The 24,726-nt window shown below is 41.2% G+C and overlaps 1 protein-coding gene across 2 annotated transcripts in view; it reads left to right on the plus strand.

The window, feature by feature from the left end:
* Positions 1-24,726, plus strand: part of ARID5B (AT-rich interaction domain 5B) — a 147,445-nt gene that overhangs the window by 69,062 nt on the left and 53,657 nt on the right. For both annotated transcript variants that reach the window (XM_045165542.1, XM_045165541.1), the window contains exon 4: positions 23,727-23,957. In XM_045165542.1, the coding sequence (XP_045021477.1) occupies positions 23,727-23,957 (231 nt within the window). The remainder of the gene's footprint in view (positions 1-23,726; positions 23,958-24,726) is intronic.

A 24,726-nucleotide genomic window follows, 5' to 3' on the forward strand; every position in this document is an offset into this window, starting at 1 on the left:
TGGCTGCCCAGGAAAGGGACTCCAGCTCTCCGTCTTACAGGATGCCCAGACCCCAGATGTCATCACTCGGTGAATAGGCCACTCCTCTGGGCATCTCTGCTGCCGAGGGTGAGCTCAAGGCTCCATGCTGAGCGCTAGCTCAGTGGCAGGTCCCTTTGTCTCACAGGCTTATCTGGGGGTAGACTTCTCTCAGAAGTCCTAAGCAGTGGTTATGGCCAGGGGCTATGGAATCAGGCAGACCTGGGTTCCAGAGTGACCTTGACCAAGCTGCCTAATCTCTCTAAGCCTCAATTTCCTCATCCATAAAATGGAAGCGGTAAATGTATCCCTCCCAGAGTTGCTGAAGTGATTAAATACACATTAAAGGCTTAGCACTCGCCTGTCAATAGTGTGTGTTCAATACAAAGCAGCTGGACTCTCGGAGGACAGTGTTAGATCACTGAACTTGATGGCAAGCCCAAAGATTCTTATTAATATTTGTATTTTTCTTTAGTTTGGCATCAAGCATTGCGATGACAGCGGTGTTAATAAACATCAGCAAACGTCCTTGGCATTTTGCAAACCGGACTATATCTTACCTGTCCAGGTGGGTGAGATCTTCTCAGAAAATGATTCCAAGTCAGTGGCACTTGAATGTTGTCAGAGATGAAGCAAGTTTGCCACCAAATTAGCCATCTCCTCAAAGCCTAGGCTGAATATTCTTCAATGCAGGTCTCTTTAACACCTGTCTGTTACATTCTCTGGGGCGTAAGGGGATGCATTAAGCAGAAAAGAAACACCTGACTTGGGTGTTACTAAACTCCATTATCTTCTGTCAGCCGTCCACGTCGGAGGAGATGACTTTGGTCCCCACCAACCTGAGTTTCTGGAAAATCTCACTAACTGTCTTAAGAGAGGCTTGTTTGAAACAAATGGCATTTCAAAATGTTTCCTCTCTTTGCAGGTTTAGAAATCTTATTTAAATCAGTGTAATGAGACGCTTTGAACAGAATGTAATCATTCTCACTTCTGCACGTGTTGGAAGAAGCAGTACCACAGCTAGGCAGTTGGGGTTAGATGGAACTGGGTCCCTTCACACAGACTGACATTTTGCTGTGTGCTCAGGCTTGTCTCAGTGTGCTGTGTAGGGTGATCTATTGGGGTCTGTATTAAGTAAATTGTACTCTGCAAGAATTGAGAGAGCCATCATTTCACCATGATGTTTGGAAGAGTCGGACACCTTTGATGGAGCAGCATCACTGGGCCAGCTCTCTGTCCTCCTCCTGCAGGCCCCCTTGTGATTTGAGATCAGCTGTTTTCCAGAAGGCTTTATTGAATGGAAGTGAAAAGTTCCCTTAAAGTTTGAGGATTTGTGAGGTCAAGTTTGAGGTCAAGGGAGTCTTCACATCACCTTTTACACCAAGCATATATTTATATGTTCATTCTGAAATTTAAAAAATTTTTCTAAAGACCGTGTGAGCAAAGATAAAAGAATCATCCCATTTCTTCTGACTGAAGAAACCTGGTCTCTTCATGGTTATATGTGAAGGAATAACTCGTTGAGGAGTGCTTACAGAAGAGCATCTTAACCCAAGATACCACGTGGTGGGAAGATACACTGGAAGAATCTCTTCCACTGACCTGTACGTGAAGACATTTGTCCAAGCTCTGAAGTCCTGCTCTGTTAGAGAAAGATGAGACGAGATGCAGCCTCCTGGTTACATGGTGGGCTTGGAAGCCCCTTGTTTGGGTTCTTCTTGTGCATGGAAGGATGAGATTTTTGTCTCCAGATTTCAAAGCTTGAGCAAACTTATAATACAAAATATTACTCCCCAAGGTGGTAAATTATGTTGATTGTTAATCTAGAAATAGGCTACCTAAACAGAAAGAACAGGGATGCCTTTAAAGAATCGAATCGATTTGAAGGCTGGGGAAAGACTGATGAATCTCAGGGCTTCTTACTTGGCTTTCAAGTACTGAGGCTTTCTCAGACGCTGCTCACGTGTGCCTTTGACTCAGTCCTTAGAACAGCTGGTGTCGGAGGTCCTCTAAGCTTCAAGGTTTGTTACTGGAGCAAGGAAAGGGTGTTTGGGGTGTCCCACTGGACTTGAAGCAAGGACCTGAAAGCTTAACAGCCAATAAAAAGTGTTGGTGGAAGATGGATGCTAATTTTCGGCAAGACCCGAGCTCTGTTTTCCTCATGCAACCCCCTTCCTTTCCTCCTCCCATTGAAAATTGAAGAACTGCAGTAGCTTTGTCTTGGGCTTCCCTCATAGCTCAGTGGGTGTAGAATCTGCCTGCGTTGTAGGAGACTTGGGTCTGATTCCTGGGTTGGGAAGATCCGCTAGAGAAGGAAATAGCAACCCATTCCAGTATTCTTGCCTGGAGAATCCCATGGACAGAGGAGCCTGGCAGGCTGTGGTCCAGGGGGTCACAAGAGTCAGACACAACTGAGTTACTTTCACTGTCTTAAGGTAGGGGAGAGAGAGGTGGTTTTAAGTCAAAGAAGGAGACAAACATGGAATTTTTATCTTATGTAATATTTGCTGGTATTTAAGTATGCTTTGGTGGCATCTTGGCTGGTGTTCAGAGACTGTTGAAATCATCTTGGTTTTGAAGAATTGCTAAATGGAGCTGTTAAATTGTGCTTTGTGAATGGCATTTAGCTACATATTGGTTCTGCCTTGGCCTCATGAACGATAACACCTATTATCTGGATGGTCTCTGTCCACGTCCCAGCTGAGGAAAAATTCAAATTGAGTTTACATTTCAGTTGAGGCAGAATATACTAATAATACCCTTCCTGATTAAAAGCGATCTTGACTGTTTATGTGGACGGAGTGTGCTGGACTTAGCCTGATGAAGGGGGCAAGCCAAGCGCCAGAAATAAAACTGAAAAAGGAAGCATTTAAGTTGTAGGCAACCTAGCCGATGTATCTGGTTATTTTTCTTTGTAAACCTGATCAGAATCCAAATTGTATTTTTTAAACGCCTCCTTTTGTTGAAACTATTTGACCCACCACCACTGTCTCCTTAATTGCAGGCAGACCTGGGCTCAAATCCGTTCTTGCAGCCACCTGAGCAGCGCACTGCTGCAAGGCACTCCATGATTTTACGCATCAGTATCCTCATCTGGAAAATGGGGATAGTAACAATTGCTGTAGGGTTGTCTAGAGGAGGAGAATGATGTGTTTATGACCACCACATAGAAAGAGCCAGGAAGGGATGGTGTTTTTATCTGCGTTAGAGAGTGTCCATTTATTCTTCAAACCTCAGCTCAAGCTTTCTCTTTTGCAAGCTATTCTTTTCATTTCTAAGTAAAAAAAAAAAAAAATTAATGTTTATTTATTTATTTGGCTTATGGGATGTAGTTCCCTGGCCAGGGGTTGAACTCAGGTTCCCTGTGTCAGGAGCGCAGACTCTTAGCTGCTGGACCAGCAGGGAAGCCCCCAGAAGCCCTTCTTGATGCTCCTTTGGCCATCCATGTGCCTCCTCTGCTGTGACTCGTCAGAGCACGTACTGGTGCATTTGCTCACATGCCTGCCGCCCGGTAGACTAGGCTGCACACCCTTGAGGGCAGGGCCATCGGGTCGTTGATCTCCGTCCTCCTCCATTGTCTCCTCCTAATCCACAGGAAGTGGAGTCTGATCAGTCAGTGGATGGATGGCCATTTCAGTGGTGAATGCTTCTTTTCCAGGTTGCAGAGGGTACAGTTGTGAGCCATGTGTGTGATGAGGGTTGGATGGTTTGTGGGTCTTGGTCTTGGGATCCAAACAGGAGAGGAGAATATAGTGAGAGAATTATACAGAGAAATAGTGCCGTTGGATTCACTGAGCCTAAATAGTTTACTCGCTGAGGGGTTAAAAGTGGAGAAGTGCGCCAGTGAAGGGTGTTTTATACAACAGCAGTCTCTTTCCAAGATTATCTTCCAAATAAGGCAAAATCAGGCTTCCTTAGGGGATTGTTTTGAGCCTGGAGACATGAGACTGGAAAGACTACTTGAATAGTACAACCTGACATGAGAAGTGTGCTTCTCATTTGTTCAGAAAATCACAAGGATTTTCAAGGTTATCAGCCCCACTGGACAGTCTCAGAGGTTCTCTCAGATTCTCATGAATCTGCTGTAACCCCTCTCAGAGGCTGGGGGCCAAGCAGAAGGCAGGTGGAGTGTGATGGGGATGGAGTGACCCTTAATGCTTGATGACCTATCCCTGCTGTTAGGTGGGTGGCCTTGGGCGAGTTATTTGCCTTGTTGTGTTTCTGTTCTCTTGTATAAAACAGGGGTATCCATATGGACTTCCAGGGGGGTTCTGGGAGGATTAAGCGAATCTAAGCGTGTGAAGGGGTGTTATAAATTCTGAAGTGTTATACAAATGAGTGACTACACTATGCATGATAAACTATTTGTAATTACACAGCATTAAGCAGGCTGTATGTGCAAGAGGGCTTGAGGGATTACCATGATCAACATTTGGGTGCATACTCCCACCCTGTCCCCAAAATGTGATCAGAGAAACACTAGCCTGTTGGGAGGAGCCATGAATGACCAAAAAAAAAGGAGGCAGGGAGTGAGGGGGAGTGCTGTTGGTAAGGAGGAAAGGAAGCAGGTGAGAGAGGATTTCATGCTAAAATAAATTCAGCAGAGGGAGTTTAATTCCTCCTGTTGGCTAAAATGCCCCTTAGCTTGTCAAATGCCCTGAGGAGACTGTCTATGGAATTGTGTTAAATTCAATGTTTTTCACACTATGGTACCCCTTTTTTCATAAAACTTTTGATAATGTGCTCCCTTTTCTCCCCACAAGCTAGTGTTCTTTGGAATATTTGAGGGGATGATTTGCAACTTCCCTGATAGTTCAGGTGGTAAAGAATCGGCCTGCAATGCAGGAGAACCTGGTTCGATTTCCTGGGCCAGGAAGATCTGCTGGAGAAGGGATAGTCTACCCACTTTAGTATTCTTGGGCTTCCCTTGTAGTTCAGCTGGTAAGAATCTGCCTGAAATGTGGGAGACCTGGGTTCAATCCCTGGGTTGGGAAGATCCCCTGGAGAAGGGAAAGGCTACCCACTCTAGTATTCTGGTCTGGAGAATTCCATGGGCTGTATAGTCCATGGGGTCACAAAGAGTTGGACACAACTGAGCGACTTTCAATAGTAATAGTGATTATCTGTAGAGTGTACACTAGAGTCAATATTTAAAAATATATATTTACTTATATATTTGGCTGCATTGGGTCTTAGTTGTGGCATGCAAACTCTTTAGTTGTGGTATGTGGGATCTATAATAGTTCCCTGATCAGGGAGAAGACTCCTTCTTTTTGGAGAAGACTCTTGAGAGTCCCTTGGACTGCAAGGGTTGGATCCAACCAGTCCATTCTGAAGGAGATCAGCCCTGGGATTTCTTTGGAAGGAATGATGCTAAGGCTGAAACTCCAGTACTTTGGCCACCTCATGCGAAGAATTGACTCATTGGAAAAGACTCTGATGCTGGGAGGGACTGGGGGCAGGAGAAGGGGATGACAGAGGATGAGATGGCTGGATGGCATCACTGACTCGATGGACGTGAGTCTGGGTGATCTCCAGGAGTTGGTGATGGACAGGGAGGCCTGGCATGCTGCGATTCATGGGGTCACAAAGAGTCGGACACGACTGAGCGACTGAACTGAACTGATCAGGGATCAAACCTGGGCCTCCAGCATTGGGAGCACTGAGTCTTCACCACTGGACCACTAGGGAAGTACCTAACTTCAATACTTTTTAATCTTTCAACTCAATCTATCCTCCTGGGAAGCACTATTTTTATGCTCATTTTCCAGATTAGGAACCAAGTCTCTGAGAGGTCATCATTTCTCATTTCCTAGATCATATCTTTAGTAGTTAGTAAACATCTTGCCCTGCTACTCTGTCTTTCACACCCTCTACCTTGTTGAATTCTACAAATGATTGAACTTATGGGGTTCATAGTTTCTAAACTTTCCAAGCAATTGATCTTTCTGCCCACTGCCATTCCCGTACCCATGAGTAGGTAAGCTGTTGAAGCCAGTCTTATGGAATATGTGATTTTGAAATATGTAGCCTTTAAAGGGCTTAACTTGTGTTACCAAGTGTGTGTACGCATGTACTCAGTTACTCAGTAGTGTCAGACTCTTTGCAACCCCATGGATTATGGCCTGCCAGGCTTCTCTGTCCATGGAATTCTCCAGGCAAGAATACTGGATTGGGTAGCCATTCCGGGATCTTCCACACCCAGGGATCAAACAGGTGTCTCTTGCATCTCCTGCATTGGCAGGTGGATTCTTTTACCAATGTGCTGCCTGGGAAACCTGTGTTATCAAGAGAAGTGGGTTAATTCCCATGGTAAACATTACCAATCCCTGTGACCTTCTGATAGTGAACTCTCACCTCCTTTTCAGCTTAATAGTTCTGTATTTATACACTTGACTTCAGGACTTTTCAGGTACACTATAGTTGCTTCAAATTGATTTTCTGTTTCATATTTCCATCCTGCTCCAACACCTGAGTGTCTTCATCTGTTTCAATAGGGGTGTGACAACCACACGAGTAGCTGTTTCAAAGCCCAGATACAGAGACACAGCTCAGGCGTCCTTGTTCAGCATGGCAGGAGGGGGCCCCAGGAATCTTTATTTTAACGCACCCCTCAGTGATTCTAATGCAATCACTCACGGGACACATGTCCTTTCTTGGGTTTCATTTAACCTCTGAGAATGGGGACATCCTGTGTGTGCTAAATTGCTTCACTCTTGACCTAAAGGTAAATTGCTTTGTGACCCTATGGTCTCTAGCCCACCAGGCTTCTCTGTCCATGGGGTTCTCCAGGCAAGGATACTGGAGTGGGTAGCCTTTCCCTTCTCTGTGGGAACATCCTACCACTTGCCAAATGAGAACCATGGAGGAATCTCTCTCCAGGGTAAGGGAAAAACAGATTTCCTCTGAGGATTCAGTTGGAGAGACGTTAATTGAGAAGATTTATAGAGGTGTGGTTAGGGCAAAAAGAACCAAGAGGGACAATTGAGGTACCCAGGGGCTATACAGAGGAATCAAGAGGGGTTTTGGTGGAAGTGGGAATCACGAGGGACCTGCCATGGTGCGGGCCTGAAGCCACAGCCAGAACTGGTGCTGAGGCGGAGGGCAGCAGGGGAGAAATAGCCCAACTTCTCTCTTTTTCTCCACCTGATCCCCTGCTGTGTCTTCCATCTGCTCAACTAAGCAAAAGCCAGGGTGCGAGGGAGACCTGTGATACAACCTTCAGAGGTCACACAGTAAGACAGAGGGACTGGGAAATGAATCTGGCAGTAAGGTATAAGTTCAGTTCAGTCCAGTCACTCAGTCGTGTCCGACTCTTTGCAACCCCATGAATCGCAGCACACCAGGCCTCCCTGTCCATCACCAACTCCCGGAGTCCACTCAGACTCACGTCCATTGAGTCAGTGATGCCATCCAGCCATCTTATCCTCTGTTGTCCCCTTCTTCTCCTGCCCCCAATCCCTCCCAACATCAGAGTCTTTTCCAATGAGTCAACTCTTCTCATGAGGTGGCCAAAGTACTGGAGTTTCAGCTTTAGCATCAAGTAGGGGACACCAAGGAGAAGGCAATGGCACCCCACTCTAGTACTCTTGCCTGGAAAATCCCATGGATGGAGGAGCCTGGTAGGCTGTAGTCCATGGGGTCGCTGAGGGTCGGACACAACTGAGCGACTTCACTTTCACTTTTCACTTTCATGCATTGGAGAAGGAAATGACAACCCACTCCAGTGTTCTTGCCTGGAGAATCCCAGGGGCAGGAGAGCCTGGTGGGCTGATGTCTATGGGGTCACACAGAGTCAGACACAACTGAAGTGACTTAGCAGCAGCAGCAGCAAGGGACGCCAAATGGTGAATAACCAGAAAACATTAGTTTGAAACATTAATTGAAATGAACATGAATTGGAGGCCTACCATGTGCTTCACTTATCTGTGACGTTAGGACATGGTAGAATGGGTAGAACTTCTACCCATTTCCTGACCTCCAAAGATCCCATGGACTAGAAAGAGGAGCCCAACATGAACAAATAAGATCAGTGTAGTGTCAGTAACTGTACCTTAGGAACTAAGGTGATGTCAGTGATCCAAGATAACAAGTTTCTGGAAACAATCATCCATTATCCAGAGCAGAGGTTCACAGAGACAAAGAGTAAGTATTTCAGACTGACGGGCCATAAGGTCTCTTCTGCTACTCAAATCCACCACTATAGCATGAGAGCAGCATATCAATGAATAGGCATGACTGTATTTCAATAAAACTTTATTTATAAAAACTGGCTTCAGGCTGGATTTGGCAGTCCATCGGAGAAGGCAATGGCACCCCACTCCATTACTTCTGCCTGGAAAATCCCATGGACGGAGGAGCCTGGTAGGCTGCAGTCCATGGGGTTGCTGAGGGTTGGACATGACTGAGTGACTTCACTTTCCCTTTTCACTTTCATGCATTGGAGAAGGAAATGGCAACCCAGTCCAGTGTTCTTGCCTGGAGAATCCCAGGGACGGGGGAGCCTGGTGGGCTGCCATCTATGGGGTCACACAGAGTCGGACACGACTGAAGTGACTTAGCAGTAGCAGCAACTCTATCATAAACCATATCACAGAAACATCTAACAGGTGCCCAGAACAGGGATCCGTAGGACCAGTAACTCATGTATGAAACCACAGAATTATTACTGGAATTAATATATTAGTCACCAGTGATCTGTTTATTGTGTCTTTTATGAGAAAAGGGAAGTAGGTTTGGATATTAGAACTCAGGGAATGGAAGATGTTTGCAGTGGAAATGATTTTCAGTAGATGACAAGTATTATGGGAAATGTGAATAAACCAGATTCTTCCTCCTGAAGTCACATTGGCATGCTCACTGCTAACCCTGTACAAAAGGAAATAAAGCAGAGCATACCCACATCAGTGCCTTGCAATGATGTTCCCCCTCAGTGTGCTGCTGAGAGCACATTAGAAGGTGCCGGAGTTTTTATATGACTGCATTGCTGTGAGATGGAATAGTAGCTTCAGTTTCCATTAGGTTTTAGAAGTATTTCATTCTTTCAGATGTTAAACTAATTTTTGTATTGTGCACACTAGGAGGAAAAAAAGATAGAAAATATACACATTCTGAACAACCAGTGTTCTCCTGGTATTGTGACAAGATGCAGAACAGACAGTCTGTGGACATGGTGCTAGGGAACTTGTAGCTTGTCAGCAGAATAGATGGAACCCAGAGGAGAGGGCTCTCACTGGGTTTTATAGTTGAAGCTTTAATGTTTTTTAACTTTGATTTGCTTTTTATCATTCACCGAAAACGTAGGGTGGCAAGTGAGGATCTCTATTAAAATAATGACACAGAGTTGCTTGCTATCTCTGGCCTTCACTGAGGTTTTGGTTATTAGAACAATGAAGTAACAGTCACAGTAATGGCTTTTCTTCCTGTTTTGTTCTCTTCTCCCAGTTGGGTTTCTGATCCTTTTTTCTTAAGATGGTGGGATCCTAGAGTCCAGGACTGAAAGGCACTGTGGGGACGGTGCCAGGTACCCAGAATAGGCCAGTCGTCCCAGCTGCCTTTTTAGGTCCAAGGTGTCTGACATAGCGGTCTTCAGGTTTCCTTCCTGGTGGACTCTCTAAAGCTCTGCCGTCCAATATGATAGCCACGAGCTAGCTCCATGTGGCTCCAAAGCCCCGAAATGTGACTTGTCCTAATTGAGATGCTGCAAATGTAAAATACACATTTTTAAAACTTAGTTTGAAAAAATGATGTAAAATATCTCATTAGTAATTCTTTGCATTGCTCATGTTGAAATACTGGTTTTGATGTATTGAGTTAGATAAACTAATTTTTAAAATGTACCCTAAAAAAAACTTGAATTTACACTATGACATAAGACAAAGTGTTCTCACTATATATATATATATATATAAATTTGTTATGTTGTATAGCCTAAATTGTTATACATCAATTATATCAATAAAACAGGGAGACAAAATATTCATTGAATTATTACTTTTAATAGTAAAAGACTAGTGCTAAAACAGATAAAAATAGATCAAAATTAATTTCACCTGCTTTATTACTTTTTAATGTTTAATTACATATTTGGCTCACAATGTTGCTATTGAATAGTGCTGCTCTAAAAGAGCTTTCAAAAATCATATATATGTCTTTTCTCAATTTTGAGTAGGCATTTAACATTTTTTATCATAAATTTGAATGAATTTTTTGTTAACAGGCAAAGACAGTGTTAAACATGATATGGGATGGAATAAGATGGTGATTGACTATGATTAGAATAAATATTATATATCATTTGATAAAATCAAATATTGAAATCTGTATTTATTAAAGTACAACAGTTCTGATATAAATCATGTAAATTTTTATCCTTAGGTTTTTATCTAGATTATTTTTAAAAATCTGGTAGCCTTGTAGAACATTCCAGCTATGTTTTAAAGGGATCAGCGTCATTAACCTTTATTGCTCTGGCTTTTCTGAATTCAGAGCATCTTAATGCAGGCCAAAGTACTCTATTTCTACTGCCAAGCTTCTCCTTTAATGGAAATATATGAAAAGGGGGGAAAGATCAAAGCCTATAGTTTACTGTCCTTTACTATATCAATAAAGTAGGCTTCTCCAAAACCAGTATTTTGATTGGTCTCTTCAGTGGTCATAAGACGGCATAGTAGATGGAAAAGGAGGTTGGCTGTGTTGAACTCAGGCTCACTGTTGGGAAATGAATGGAGTAGGGGGTGAAAGGTGTCTTGAACATGTGTCCCGAACATGTGTCCCATACCTGTGTAGATTCTCCTAGGAAAGCCTTCCTGGACCCTCTGGGTCCAGGGGTTCACCAGTTTGAAGACCTCTGATTTAAGACGAGCCAGTGATAGGAGATGGAGAATGCAATGGCACCCCACTCCAGTACTCTTGCCTGGAAAATCCCATGGACGGAGGAGCCTGGTGGGCCGCAGTCTATGGGCTCACTAACAGTCAGACACGACTGAGCAACTTCACTTTTACTTTTCACTTTCATGCATTGGAGAAGGAAATGGCAACCCACTGCATTGTTCTTGCCTGGAGAATCCCAGGGACGGGGAGCCTGGTGGGCTGCCGTCTATGGGGTCCCACAGAGTCCGACACGACTGAAGTGACTTAGCAGCAGCAGCAGCCGTGGTAGGACAAAGGCATTTTACCCTCCTCATTAAGCCACTGCAGAAGGCCGATGATGATTTACGAGGGAACAGTGCAATCCAGGTGTTTCTTGTCACCTGAGGACGTGAACTCCTAGAGGTCAGCGCAGCTGTGTGGAGATGGCTCAGCTCTTTGAGGGTGGTCCACACACCCCTCAGTGGTGAAGCTGTTTCTTAAAAAGTCAAAGAATGAGATGACCGCCTAAACTCAGGCCCCATCATCTAAAGGGCAGTGGGTGCAGCACTGTTGGGAGGATAACTCTCTAGGTTCTTTCAGCCTTTTGGGAAGAGCTGCGGGTCCAGAGCTTAGAGTGAATTAATGACATATGACAGCCCTTACTTGTTGACAAGATGTTCAGATGTTAACTGCAATGCTCTCTATAGACGGTTGGCATTTTCCAGTGGCCCTTCAAAGATCTAGGAGGGATAACAAGAAATTAGGACACTGACTGTGCCTTTCAGGAGTTGATAGCTTAGTTACTGGTTGGAGAGACACCTCTTTTCCTTTCAAGAAGCAGTGAAGAGTGCATCCAGAAAGGAAATATAACCCTTGCCAGGTAGTCCTCCTTTTTTAAAAAGTTGCATAAAATGTATGCATATTTACCACTGTAACCATTTTTAAATGTAAAATTCAGTGACACCAAGTGCATTCCTCATGTTGGACAACCATTACCACTATCTATTTCCAGCTTTTTCATCATCCTAAACAGAAACTCTGTACCCACTAAGCAGTAACTCCCCATCCCCTGCCTCTGGCCCTAGCCCCAGCCCCTGGAAACATCTATTCTACCCTCTGTCAGAATTGGCCTATTCTAGATACTTCATATAAAATAGAATCATACATTATCTTGCCTTTGGCTTATTTTACTTAGCATAATGTTTTCAAAATTCATTCATTGTTGCGTGTATCAGAACTTCATTCCTTTTTATGGCTAAATAATACTCCATTGCATGCATAACCACACTGTTTGTTTGTTGTTGAACACTTGAGTTTCTACTTTTTGGTGCTCGTAATTAATGCTGCTGTTAATGTTGATGTTGATGTACAGGTATCTGTTTGAGTTCTTTGGAATATATACCTAGGAGTGGAATTACTAGGTCATAAGATCATTCAATATATAACTTTTTAAGGAACTTCCAGATTGTTTTTCACTGTAGCTATACCATTTTACATTTTCACCAGCAAAGTATCAGAGTTCCAGTTTTTCAACATCCTCACCAGCATTTGGAGTTTATTGTTTTTGTTTTTATTTATATTTTAAGTAATAATAGTATTACTGGTAGGCGTGAGGTAGTATCTACGGTTTCGGTTTACATTTTGCTAGTGACTAATGATATTGAGTAATTTTTCATGTGCCATTTGTATGACTTCTTTGGAGAAATATCTATTCAAGTCTTTTTAAATGGAATTGTTTCTCTTTTTGCTGTTTTAAGAGCTATTTGTTTTCTGTATGTTAATCCTTCATTTACTGTATGATTTGCAAAAATTTTCTCCTGTTCTATGGGTTGTCTTTTCACTTTCTTGATAGTGTCCTTTGGTACACAAAAGTTTTAAATTTTGAAGACGTCCAGTTTATTTTTTGTTCTTGTTGCCTACACTTTTGGTGTTATGCTTAAGAAACCATTGTGAAATCCGAGTTAATGAAGATTTCCTCCTGTGTTTTGTAGTCTTAACCCTTAAATGTGAGTCTTTGATAAATTTTGAGTTAGTTTTTGTATATGGTGTGAGGTAAGGGTCAAATGCATTCTTTTCCTATCAATACTTAGTTTTCACCCACATCATTTGTTGAGAAAACTGTCTTTTCCCATTGAATAGTCTTGGCACCCGTCCAAAGATTTGAAAGTTTATTTCTGGATTCTTTATTCTATTGGATCACATTTGAGCCTTATGCCAGTACCACACTGCTTTGATTACTGTAGCTTTGTAGTAAGTTTTGAAATAGGACCGTGTAAGTCCTCCAGTTTTGTTCTTTCTTAAGATTAACTGCTTGAGATCTCTTGAAATTCCATATAAATTTGCCAGATGTTCCTGGGCTTCCCTGGTGGCTCAGATGGTAAAGAATCTGCCTGAAATGCAGAAGACCTGGGGTTCAGAAGATCCCCTGGAGAAGGGAATGGCTTTACTCTAGTATTCTTGCCTGGAGAATTCCATGGACAGAGGAGCCTGGCAGGCTACAGTCCATGGGGTCGCAAAGAGTCAGATACAACTGAGCGACTAACACACTTTGCCAGATGTCCACTTCTTAAAAAAAAAAGTTGCACAGTAAAAATGCAGACAAAGAAAATAAGAATCCCAGATAATGTCACAATCTAGGTGTACCCACTGTTAATGATTTTTAGGCATTAGACAAGACAACATGGGATATCTCTTCACACCTTATAGGATGGCTGTCAAAAAGACAAATAATGACAAATAATGGCAAGTGCTAGAAAAGATGTGGACATATCAGAAGCCTCATAAACTGCTGAAGAGATTGTAAAATGGTATAGCCACACTGGAAAACAGTCTGGCAGTTCTTTAAAAGGGCAAACGTAGAATTGCCATATAACCCATCAATTTTATTCCTAGGTATACATACACAAGAGAAATGAAAACATATACCCACACAAAAACTTATACACAAATGTTGATAGCAGCATTATCTTTAATAGCCAAAGAGTGGAAATAATCCAAATGTCTCATCACTTGATGGAATGGATAAATAAAATGTGGTATATCCATACGATGGGATATTATTAACAATAAAAGGAAATGAAATGCTGATTGTTGTTTAGTCGCTCAGTTGTGTCCCACTCTTTTGCAACCCAAGGACTGTAACCCACCAGATTCCTCTGTCCATGGGATTTCCCAGGCAAAATTATTGGAGTAGGTTGCCATTTCCTTCCTCCAGGGGATCTTCCCAACCCAGGAATTGAACTCACATCTGCACTGCAGGCAGATTCTTTACCTGGAAAGCCTTGAAATAGTGATATGCTCTACAATATGTATGAACCTTGAAAGCATTATGCTAAGTGATAGAAGCTGTTATAAAGAACTACATATTGTGTGAATCCATTTATATTAAATGTCCAGAATAGGTAAATTTATAGAGATAGAAAGTAGGTTATTAGTTGCCTAGAATTGATGAAGGGCAAAGAGATGTGGAATGAGGGGATATAGGGGTTCTTTTGGGAAAATGAAAATGTTATAAATTTAATTATAGTGATAGATGCAAAATTAAATATACTGAGAGCTTGTACATTTTAAATGAATGAATTATTTGTTATGTGAATTCTATCTCAATAATGCTATTAAGCAGAAGACAAGAGGTTGAGCATATTATTTCATACCTTTCTTATTTTCACTGACTCTAACAGAAGCATCTTTGCCAGATCTTAAATGTTATTTGATTTTATTATGTTTAATGACCACAGAGTTTTAATGAAAGTAGCCATACTGTGTGGAGAAGGCAATGGCATCCCACTCCAGTACTCTTGCCTGGAAAATCCCATGGACGGAGGAGCCTGGTAGGCCGCAGTCCATGGAGTTGCGAAGAGTTGGACACGACTGAGCGACTTCACTTTCACTTTTCACTTTCATGCATTGGAGAAGGAAATGGCAACCCACTCCAGTGTTCTTGCCTGGAGAATCCCAGGGATGGGGGAGCCTGGTGGGCTGCCGTCTATGGGGTCGCACAGAGTTGGACATGACTGAGGTGACTTAGCAGCAGCAGCCATACTGTGATGTTATTTTTCCAGATATATGTTCTGTTATAAAGTATATATAAACACACACATACACATGTGTATGTATGTATATATGTATAGAATGGGGCTTCAAAATGCTAGGCATTAGGTAATCAACATTAATCAATTTACACTTTTTGGTGTTTAGTGCTTCATGAGTTCAATTCGGTTCAGTTGCTCAGTCGTGTCTGACTCTTTGCAGCCGCATGGAGTGCAGCACACCAGGCTTTGCTGTCCATCACCAGCTTCCAGAACTTATTCAAACTCATGTTCATCGAGTCAGTGTCACCATTCAACCATCTCATCCTCTGTTGTCCCCTTCTCCTCCTGCCTTCTGTCTTTCCCAGCATCAGGGTCTTCTCCAGTGAGTCAGTTCTTCATATCAGGTGGCCAAAGTATTGGAGTTTCAGCTTCAGCATCAGCCCTTCCAATGAATACTCAGGACTGATTTCCTTTAGGATTAGTGCTGCATACACAGGCTTTCCCCCCAGATATAAACCATGTGGGAAATGATGAGATTTAGCCTGATCAGTGTTGACTACTTGTGAAATAATCATGTCCATGAAAGTCATGACAAATAGTGATTAGTCATTTTGTTAAGGCACAAATTCACATCTTATATGCTAAGAGCCTAATGTGCGGAAGTTAAATCATTTAGCTATTGATCTGTCCAGCATCTCACTTTAGTTAGGTTTATTCATAAGTTTGGGGGTTCAGGAGGGTCTCTCCAACGTCAAAGGCTTACAAGGCAGCTGCAGTAATGGTATTATGGTTCTTGCAATGACAGCAGACGTAAACTAAAAACTGAAAAATAAAAAGTTGGGTAGCTATTATTTTTTAAGACCAATTGTGCTAATGATGGTCTGATTTCCCTCTCTTATAGCAACTTTGTCATGGTAACCAGAGGGGCTAACTGAATCTTAAAAGTAGCTTCCTGTAAACCAAGAGAGGGTTGATTTAAACTAAGTTCCAATCCAATCCAATAGCCTTACTTGGGTCACTAGTAAATAAATAAATGCATAAATTAATCTCTGAGAAAACTTTTGGCACAATTTTAGAGTAGGAGAAATTTTGTCCAAGCTCTGGGTCCTATGTGGTCTCCTGGGCTTTTTATATTCTCTTGTTCAGACACTGAAACTCATTAACAGTGAATAGTTGACTTGTAGCTAAACAGTTAACCCTGTGAATGGGAGGCAGGTCAAGGCAGGTCAGGTCCCTTAGAATTACACCCCAGATGTGGTCACCACTTTTACCTACAGGTCTGTCTAGGCATGTGATCTCACCAGTAGATACACCTGCTACATAATCCCTGTCTTGTGTGACCTTTAAATGTCTGAGATGAACCATGTGGGTATCACATGCATAATTCTCAAGAAGAAATCTAATGTGGCTTTTAAATGTGGCTTAGAATTCAGTGACTGCTTGGTGGATGCTTGGTGGTGGAGGCTGGCTTTGCCTCCCAGTGGGTTCATTTGTTCCTCGAAATGATGGCATGCTTGGTTTTAGTTTAGCTTTCTGTTGTTTTCTTTTTTGGGTGATGGAGTAATCGTAGGACAAAAGCTGATATTAACATATTAACACATATTTGTGTGGCCGTCCATTTGAAGTGGTTTGCTTTTGGAAACAGCTGGTTAAAACCCTGGGTTTTTACATTTGAAATATTCTTTGTTCTGTTTGCAACCCTGAACTGGCATATTTTCCCACATTTTATAAGTTCTAAAGTGATGTTTTTGTTGCCTGTCCTGGGAAGATCTATCTTTCCATTTATCAAAACAAATGGCAAGCTGGGGACCATTTAAAATAGTTTGTTTGTTTTTTTTTTAGTTAATAAAGCCAATCTTCTTGTTCTGTTATGTTAAAAGGACATTATCTTTTTATTGTCAGTTCTGTTCGGCTAGGTCTGTTTTCTGTCTTAGCGATCTGAGGACTGCCCCACTTGCTTGCTGTGTAGAGAATTACAAAACCATTAAGGGTGGGGCAGCACCAGCTGACTTACAGTACAAACCATTTCTCAAAATAACCACAACAGTGCAATACTGATGTGCAATTTACGTCACAGTCTGTTTTTATGAAATAGTTTGTGGCATTTTCATTTCTATTCCGGATGGAATCTTGTTCTCTCTCCCTTTTAATCAGGCATTTAATTTATTTTTATCATTAATATTTTCCACTCCTTGTCTTGGCATGCCTCCAATTTAACAGCTTTGATGAGGGAAAAAAAAAAAAAAAAGCCCGATCTTTCCCCACCCCAACTCTTCAACATCAGTTTAACTGTAACTGTATTTTCCCCCTTGATGTGCAGTAAGTTTGGGTACTAAGTTGACTGCCTTATGAGAGATGTAGGGACACATTACACATTTATACAGGTTGTAATCAGAAATTGATAAAGTTGACGTACGGCTTTGAATTTTAAACACTTTCAACCAATTCAGGCTATTTAGTTACAGGCACTGCTGCATTTTCCCTTTACAAATGCCTTTCTGTATAATGTCCTGTAATTAGAACAGGAAATCATTGAGTAACTGTAAGATGAATAAGAGCACTTAGACTGAAAGGAAAATTACCTTCCGAGAAATTATATGCCTTTTTTTTTTTTCTGCATGTTACAATGTTGGTAATGATAGTAACAGCTGTAGCTACTCTTATCTGTAGAATTTTCAGGCTTAGGTTTTCTGGAATAAAAAAAATTTTCATTTTCAGTAATAATCAAAAATGAATGGATGGAAAATAGGAAATGCCTAATTATGACAAATATTCAGTGTCACAACAGAGCAGCAATTAAGTGGAAACTTCAATATAATTGTCAATAGCAGTAAGAATTGGAACACTGCCAGGTATATAAAGTTGATGCTTTGCCGTTGGTTGTTGCTAGGAGCACAGTGAAAAGTATAAAGCTTTGAGAAAGGAATGCCTAATGTAATAAAGTAACAGAAAGAAACATAAATCTTTGTAAGAGCCTCTCATATTGACATTTATTTTACTTAAATTGTCTGAAAACTAGACATCAAGCTTTATAACATGAGCAAATTCATATTTGCTTGGGGAACAAAAAAAAGAACACTGTATATTTTCCTTGAAGGACTAGGGACATTGTGTCTCAAACATAACCTTCATACATATTTGGAATCTTTTAAGTGAAAATCTTTAAATGTTTGTTTTTATTGGCATCCAAATGCATTTGCCCTAATACGATTAAGAGAACTAAAGGGCAAAATACTTGGCAGATTTTTCACTTGAGGTAATTAGGTGCAGGAAGGAACATGCATACTTTTTCCACCAGGCTCTATAAAATCCTGGTGCGAGGGTTTTTTAAGCTTTTTTTTTTTTTTTTTAAGCTTACTGTGATGTTAGAAGTAGATTATAGTGGTTTTCAGTAAGCATACCAGTGTGATGTTTCCGAAACAAGCCTTCTCTCCTCCCCCTAAAATGAAAAAGAAAGTTACATTTCTAAATTGTTGTGTAAGAGATAAAAGCAAATTTCTCCTCCGGAATTTATGTTTTCAGCCTTCTGTGCATTTGGCCACCATTATCTATTTTAAAAAATAGCATTATGGATATTTGAAAGTCAATGCTCCATTAATTCATTGTGTTTGCTATTTCATGCATCTCTCTTTTTACAAAGAGAACTTGCAACATGCTATTCAGAATGAATGCAGGCTCTTACCCTCTCCCCCCACCCTCTTCCCACCCCCAGTCCAATGCTGAGGATTAAAGCAATGGTATACAGTTACTGTTTGAAAAGCTTGGGTGGAGTCTCACGTTATAATTATAGTTTCTCAGTGGAATTCTGTTTTGGACTTTGAAAATATATAAATAAGTGAAAAATTGACATTGAGGGAGGTTAACAAAACGTGTAATTATGATATAAGTGCAGGATTAGAGTAATTTTTGTTGAGCATTATAAGCAGTGTACTTTTAGGTATTAACTTTTAATAGGCAAAGTTCTTTTCATTGAAGTTGAAATGAGGTTGAGTCATTTGGGGACTCATTCCCTTTGAATATTTCATTTTAAAATAGGCATACCCATAAGCATACTCACTTTTTTTTTTTTTTTTTTGGTGGAGGGGGTACTTGAGGAATGGGATGACATTTTAATAGAATATCATAATTATGGTCTGAAATTTCAGTCTTTGGTACCATTAATTTATTGCTGGTTATTTTCTGTTGACAGAAATCAAATAATGTATATATAATCCAACCAACTGCAGCCAACTAGTGTGTGTTAGAGAAAGATTCCTTAGGGTAATACTTTGATTTCTTTCCCTATGTGGGTGTGGCTGAAAGATAATCTTTGTTCCAGGAACACTTTGTTTGTCTTTTGCTAAACAAATGTGCAATTTATCCACTCTTTATTCGTTCTTAGATTTATCTGCTAGACCTATTATGAATTGGAAAGGGGGAATGTCCTACACAGCCTTATTGTCAGCCTGATTGTCAGTTTCATGCGTAACTTTGTATAGGAGTGTTTGTTTATGTGGGTATGAAATGCATAGGAGGTAGGAAGTAACTGAGGAATTTAAAGAAGAATTCTTGAAAGGATTGTTTGGCTTTGTTTGTTTCTTAGTGTACTAGGGCAAAATAAAATATGACAGCTGTTGAACAATTTGCTTTTTTGTAGCTGTGTCAGGAAAAAGTTAATTTAATGCGAAGGCTTAGGAGGCAGTTATAGGATCATAGAATTTTGGACTTGGAAAGCACTTCCAAACCCATAGTTTTATATTCACCTTTCATAGTAAAGTGACCACACTTTGCCTTGGAAAAAAAAAAAAAAGTTTCTTCAGTTCATGAAACCTCTGCCTAAACCACAAAGAAGAGACTCAGGGTATCTTCACTCAATGAAACTTTGACCTAGATGAATTGTTGGTTCTTCCACATCTCACCTTTACACTGGATCTTATCTTGACTCTCACCTAGAATGCTTGTTCACCTCTGCACAGGAGTCCTCAGGGTCTCATGGGCTTCCTCTGCTTTTTGTAAATATTAAAGGCAGCTCCTCTGGGAACATCGCATTGTAAGCTTGGAAATTTGCCCCTGTCCAAACAATGCTGAAATTCTGCTCCAAATAGATGGTTCTGTTCATATACAACAAAATTATAATTTTTTTTTTTTTTTTTTTTAATCAGTAACCACTACCACATAAGGCCGGGTCCCAGCTGTGCTAACCTCTCAGCCATGGGTAGGGATTCTAGGCTTGCACAACCTAAGAGTTGGCTTGATTTCCTATCACGTAGATAGAAAGTAAAAAGTTGGTCAACATGAAGGTGTGTCAATATTGTTAAATTGTTACAATGGGAATTGAGGTATTCCACAATAACACTAACTTAACCAGAGTAGAATTCTAACTTAGAACAGGCTGAATTCCACAGTTGTGGATGAAACAGACGTCTCCTATTTCATTTGATCAAAGACCACCATCCTCACTCCTAATGTTGTAAATTAGTTAAATCCCTTCAACAGCAACAATATGTCAAAAGGAAAGATAATTTACTTCAGCCACACCCATATAGGAAAAGAAATCAAGATATTACCCTAAGGATAATGTTATTTTTATTGACATTTTGGCATAATGAAAAGCTCATCAAGCTTGAAGTTAAAAAGTTGAGTTATAATCTCATCTCTATCACTTTCTAGTTCCTTGAGATCCTAGAGTAGTCACGTGAGAGTCTGAATCTGGACTTTCCCATCTCTAAGGGAATATTAACAAGGTGTCATGGCACTAATAGTGTTGTTGTGAGAAACAGCAACAAAGATATGTTGTGTGAAAGGCCTTTGTAAATTTTAATGTTTTACTGTTAGCACCAGCCATCGCAGTAATATTTTTGCTCTGCTTTCTAAGCAGGAAAGCAGTTCCTCGTATTTTTGTTTAAGAGTGCTTTTTTACATTCACTGTCTTCTGTGATACCTGTAACAATGTTAGTGAAGTGTAAAAATGTTAGTAAAGTGGCAAAGAGAAGGGAATTTGGTCCAGTATTGTTTCAGAAACAGTGGGGTTTTGGATAGAAACATAACCTGAAACTAGGAAAATATATATGTGTGTGTGTGTGTGTGTGTGTGTGTATGGAGAGAAAGATCAAAACCCAACTGAGTAAATCATTGTAAGTCTATGCAAAAAAGCTAAACTCAGGTGGTGTTTTCACATTTTAATGTACATGAACTATCTGGGAACTTGTCAGAGATAATAAATTCCTGGGCCACTGCCTTAGAAATTCTGAATCAGAGGTTCTTAAGGTTCTCTGCCTTCCTGCATTCTCCTGTGTGATTCTGATATGGGCAGTCCCAGAACATTCTTAGAGATGCTGTCTCCAGAATGAATGGACATCGTTCATAGCATGTGTTTCCATGCCTTGGGATCAGAGGAAATTTGCTTTTTTTTCTTCCAATAGAAAGAAAAGGACTCAAGGTTTGTTTAGCGTTTTATAGACTGTGTGAAGAAATAGAGACAAATATTTCAAGGATGAGGGAATTAAAAAAAAAAAAAAGTCATTTCTAAGCACAGAATATAGCCAGGGACTGATTTCATCCAGAAGAGATAATTAAGAACCTAGAGATGGCATCCTCATGGAGAAGGAAGGAAGGAAGTGAAGTGGTCCCAAGAGTCCAGGTGACATCTTCTGCTATAAAACCAACTCTGAAACATCCATTTTTCCCCCATTGTTCAACCTTAGAAGTATGATTTTCTCCATTTCGAGAACGTGTAGAGACATTAGTACAGCACCGCCCCCGCCCCCCCCCCACACACACCACCACTCCCATCGCAGAAGTGAGATCAACAGGCATTGTTATGGTATTTACTATATACCAGAGATGGTGTTAGGGGCTGAGCATGCTGAAATAAACCCTGGGGGTTCATGGTTATACTCCCTGACTGTCATCTTGGATGATCTTGGACAAATCTTGGTCATCTTGGACAAATAGAGTGCAATAATGTAACTGACACATTAGAGGCTGCTTCTTCAAATAGTACTCAGACACTCTGGAATTCTGATGATGTTTTTGTAAATATTTTCACTAACACTTTTTTTCACTTTATAGAAAGCACAAATTTGAGCTAGTGTCTTGGGCTACTGTAGAAATCTCAAGTGGGCATGCCTTGGGACATGTATCAGCATCTTCGAACTATTTTTCATTGGGGACTTGGCTTCAGTGTAAATGTATTTCCATTTAATTAAGTGTGCCAGCTGATGAAGTGGCTACCCACAAACCAGGCAGGAGTCTAAGCAACATAAACTGTTAAAAGATGTCATCTTGAAAGCAGCTAAACATCTCCATTCTGGAAGAAGCCTCCAGCCTGAGGAACTAAGTGAACATAATTAGAAATACATCTGGGTATTGGCCTCCTATCTGAAAGGGTCACATGCACACCTTCCATTGGTACTGGTTATACTCCATCATTATGTTCTGTCCTTCCTCATTCGTCTCCCACTGGTTGCCAGATGGCCATGATAATGTTGGTATCCTTAACAACTGTTTTGTGCAATTCCCTGCAGCATGGTAAAGGCTCGAAATATTGAGTGTTTTCCCTTTGGATAAGCAAGTGACATATCTGGGAATTGCTTGCACACGCCCTGATGGTGTGGTTACAGAGAGTGATGGCAAACTGGGTCATGGAGCCCCAATCCAGCTTGACATTGTGCAGGTGGCAGGATACCAAAGGGGAGGAGGAGGTTGCCATTTCTCAAGCTTAAGCTGAAAGAAGGATTAATCCATGCAGAATCTAGTTTTTGTAAATATGGTGGCATGCAAATAAGCATTAAGATTGTTATAAGAGGGAGCTTCATTAAAGTTGCTGAAATGTTCTCCTGAGTTAAGTTGGTTCTGATGGAGCTCTCACAAGGATGCTTGGGGAGTCCTCTCGGTGTGGTTCTCTGAATTGTGCCAAGTTACCAGATGGATTTGAGGAACATTAGAAGATAGGGGGTATGGGTCCGGGGGAGGGCGGAGAAGGTGGATGTATCAATCACACTGAGATAGATCACACTACAAAACAACCTCCAAATCATACTCCACTTGAAACAACAAGTGTTTATTTTGTACATCCATTTAGGACCAACCAGGTGCTTTATTCCATGTTATCCTCACTCAAGACCAAAACTGGCTGAGTAGCCACTATCTGAACCATTACAGATGTCCAGAACAAAGGGAGGGAGACAGTATGGTTAGTTGCAATCTGGTTCTTAAAGGTGCCACCCACTCTTGCCATATTTCACTGGCCATAACCAGTCACATGGCCACTTGTCCTCAATGGGTGGTCTTTCCACAGGACCATAAAGGGGGCAAGATATATTCATTGAACAGCACTAACAACCAGCAGAGCAGGTGATGATGTTCTGGAGACCCATGGATATCTCTCTTGGGCCAGATGGCCTTTAGACAGGCTTCAAGCACTGAAAGATTATATAATCCAAAATAAAAGCAACACGAAACTGTGGAAAGAAATACAAAGAAGCTCAACAAAATTCTGAATTTTCCTATGGATAAAATAATGATATTAATTATAAATAAAATATATTTATGCACATCAGATTCTTTCAAAACAGTTTTCTGGTTCTGCTGCTTGCCAGAGACCTAAACATTCTTCATTCTGTCTATGGGGTTATGGATCCAACTCTTTCTTTATTGGTACCTGAGGCTTTTTCATGGAGCTGCATGAGTAATGGGACTGAGGCTAAAGATGAACCAATACAAGAATGTTGCTGAAGACTATATTTTTAATACAAAACCAGAGGTGAGCATTGAAATGAGGCCATGGTTGCCACAGTTCTTTGTTGGAGGGAGGAAAGTAACGGAAGTATTTTCTCGATTGTCTAGGGGAGGACGAGGAAGAAACAAACGTGATCGTTCTCAGCTACCCCCAGTACTGCCGCTACCGCTCCATGCTGAAGCGCATCCAGGATAAGCCGTCTTCCATTCTCACGGACCAGTTTGCGTTAGCCCTGGGGGGCATCGCAGTGGTCAGCAAGAACCCTCAGATCCTGTACTGTCGGGACACCTTCGACCACCCGACTCTCATAGAAAATGAGAGCATATGCGATGAATTTGGTGAGTCTTTTCATGATATTTTTTTTTATCCTACATGAAACTTGTGCGTGTGTGGCTGGTTGTTTTCAGTTCTTGTTAGGAGCAGTGGTGGGGAACGGGGCTGACTTTCACAAGCCTGGTGTGCCGCCCCCACCCCCGTCTTCCCCCAGTGATTGCCGCAATAAGACGTCACTGCCTCCTTGGCAGCCTCTGTTTCCCAGGGCACAGGATTATTATTTAGAATTTGTTGTTCAAGACAGAGTCTGAAATTGCTTGGTCGACCTTGAAATTGGACTTTATAGGACAGGAAGCTTTTATGCTAGTTGGTTCTTAAAAGGCTCTGGCTCTTCAGATACTGATTGTATTAAATTTAACTGATCACTCCCTTTTCCATGGTATGCACGCGTGCTAAGTCATTTCAGTCATGTCCAACTGTTTGTGACCCTATGGACCATAGTACTCCAGGTTCCTCTGTCCATGGGATTCTCCAGGCAAGAATAATGGAGTGGGTTGCCATGCCTTCCTCCAGGAGATCTTTGTGACCCAGGGATCAAACCTGCATCTCTTATGTCTCCTGCATTGGCAGATGGGTTCTTTACTACTCGTGGCACCATAAAGAACTATAAAAATACACTAGTGTAAAAAGAATACACCATTTTAACCACTTCATTACTATAAGGTAGATAGATAGTTATGTAATAGATCCCTATGCCCCTGAATTTTGAATTCCTATGAGCTGTATATGTAAAAATCACATCAGTTTCAAAGACTTGGTATGAATAAAAGATTG

Source organism: Bubalus bubalis, chromosome 4 (assembly GCF_019923935.1).
Source record: "Bubalus bubalis isolate 160015118507 breed Murrah chromosome 4, NDDB_SH_1, whole genome shotgun sequence".
In the NCBI taxonomy this organism is placed as follows: Eukaryota; Metazoa; Chordata; class Mammalia; order Artiodactyla; family Bovidae; genus Bubalus; species Bubalus bubalis.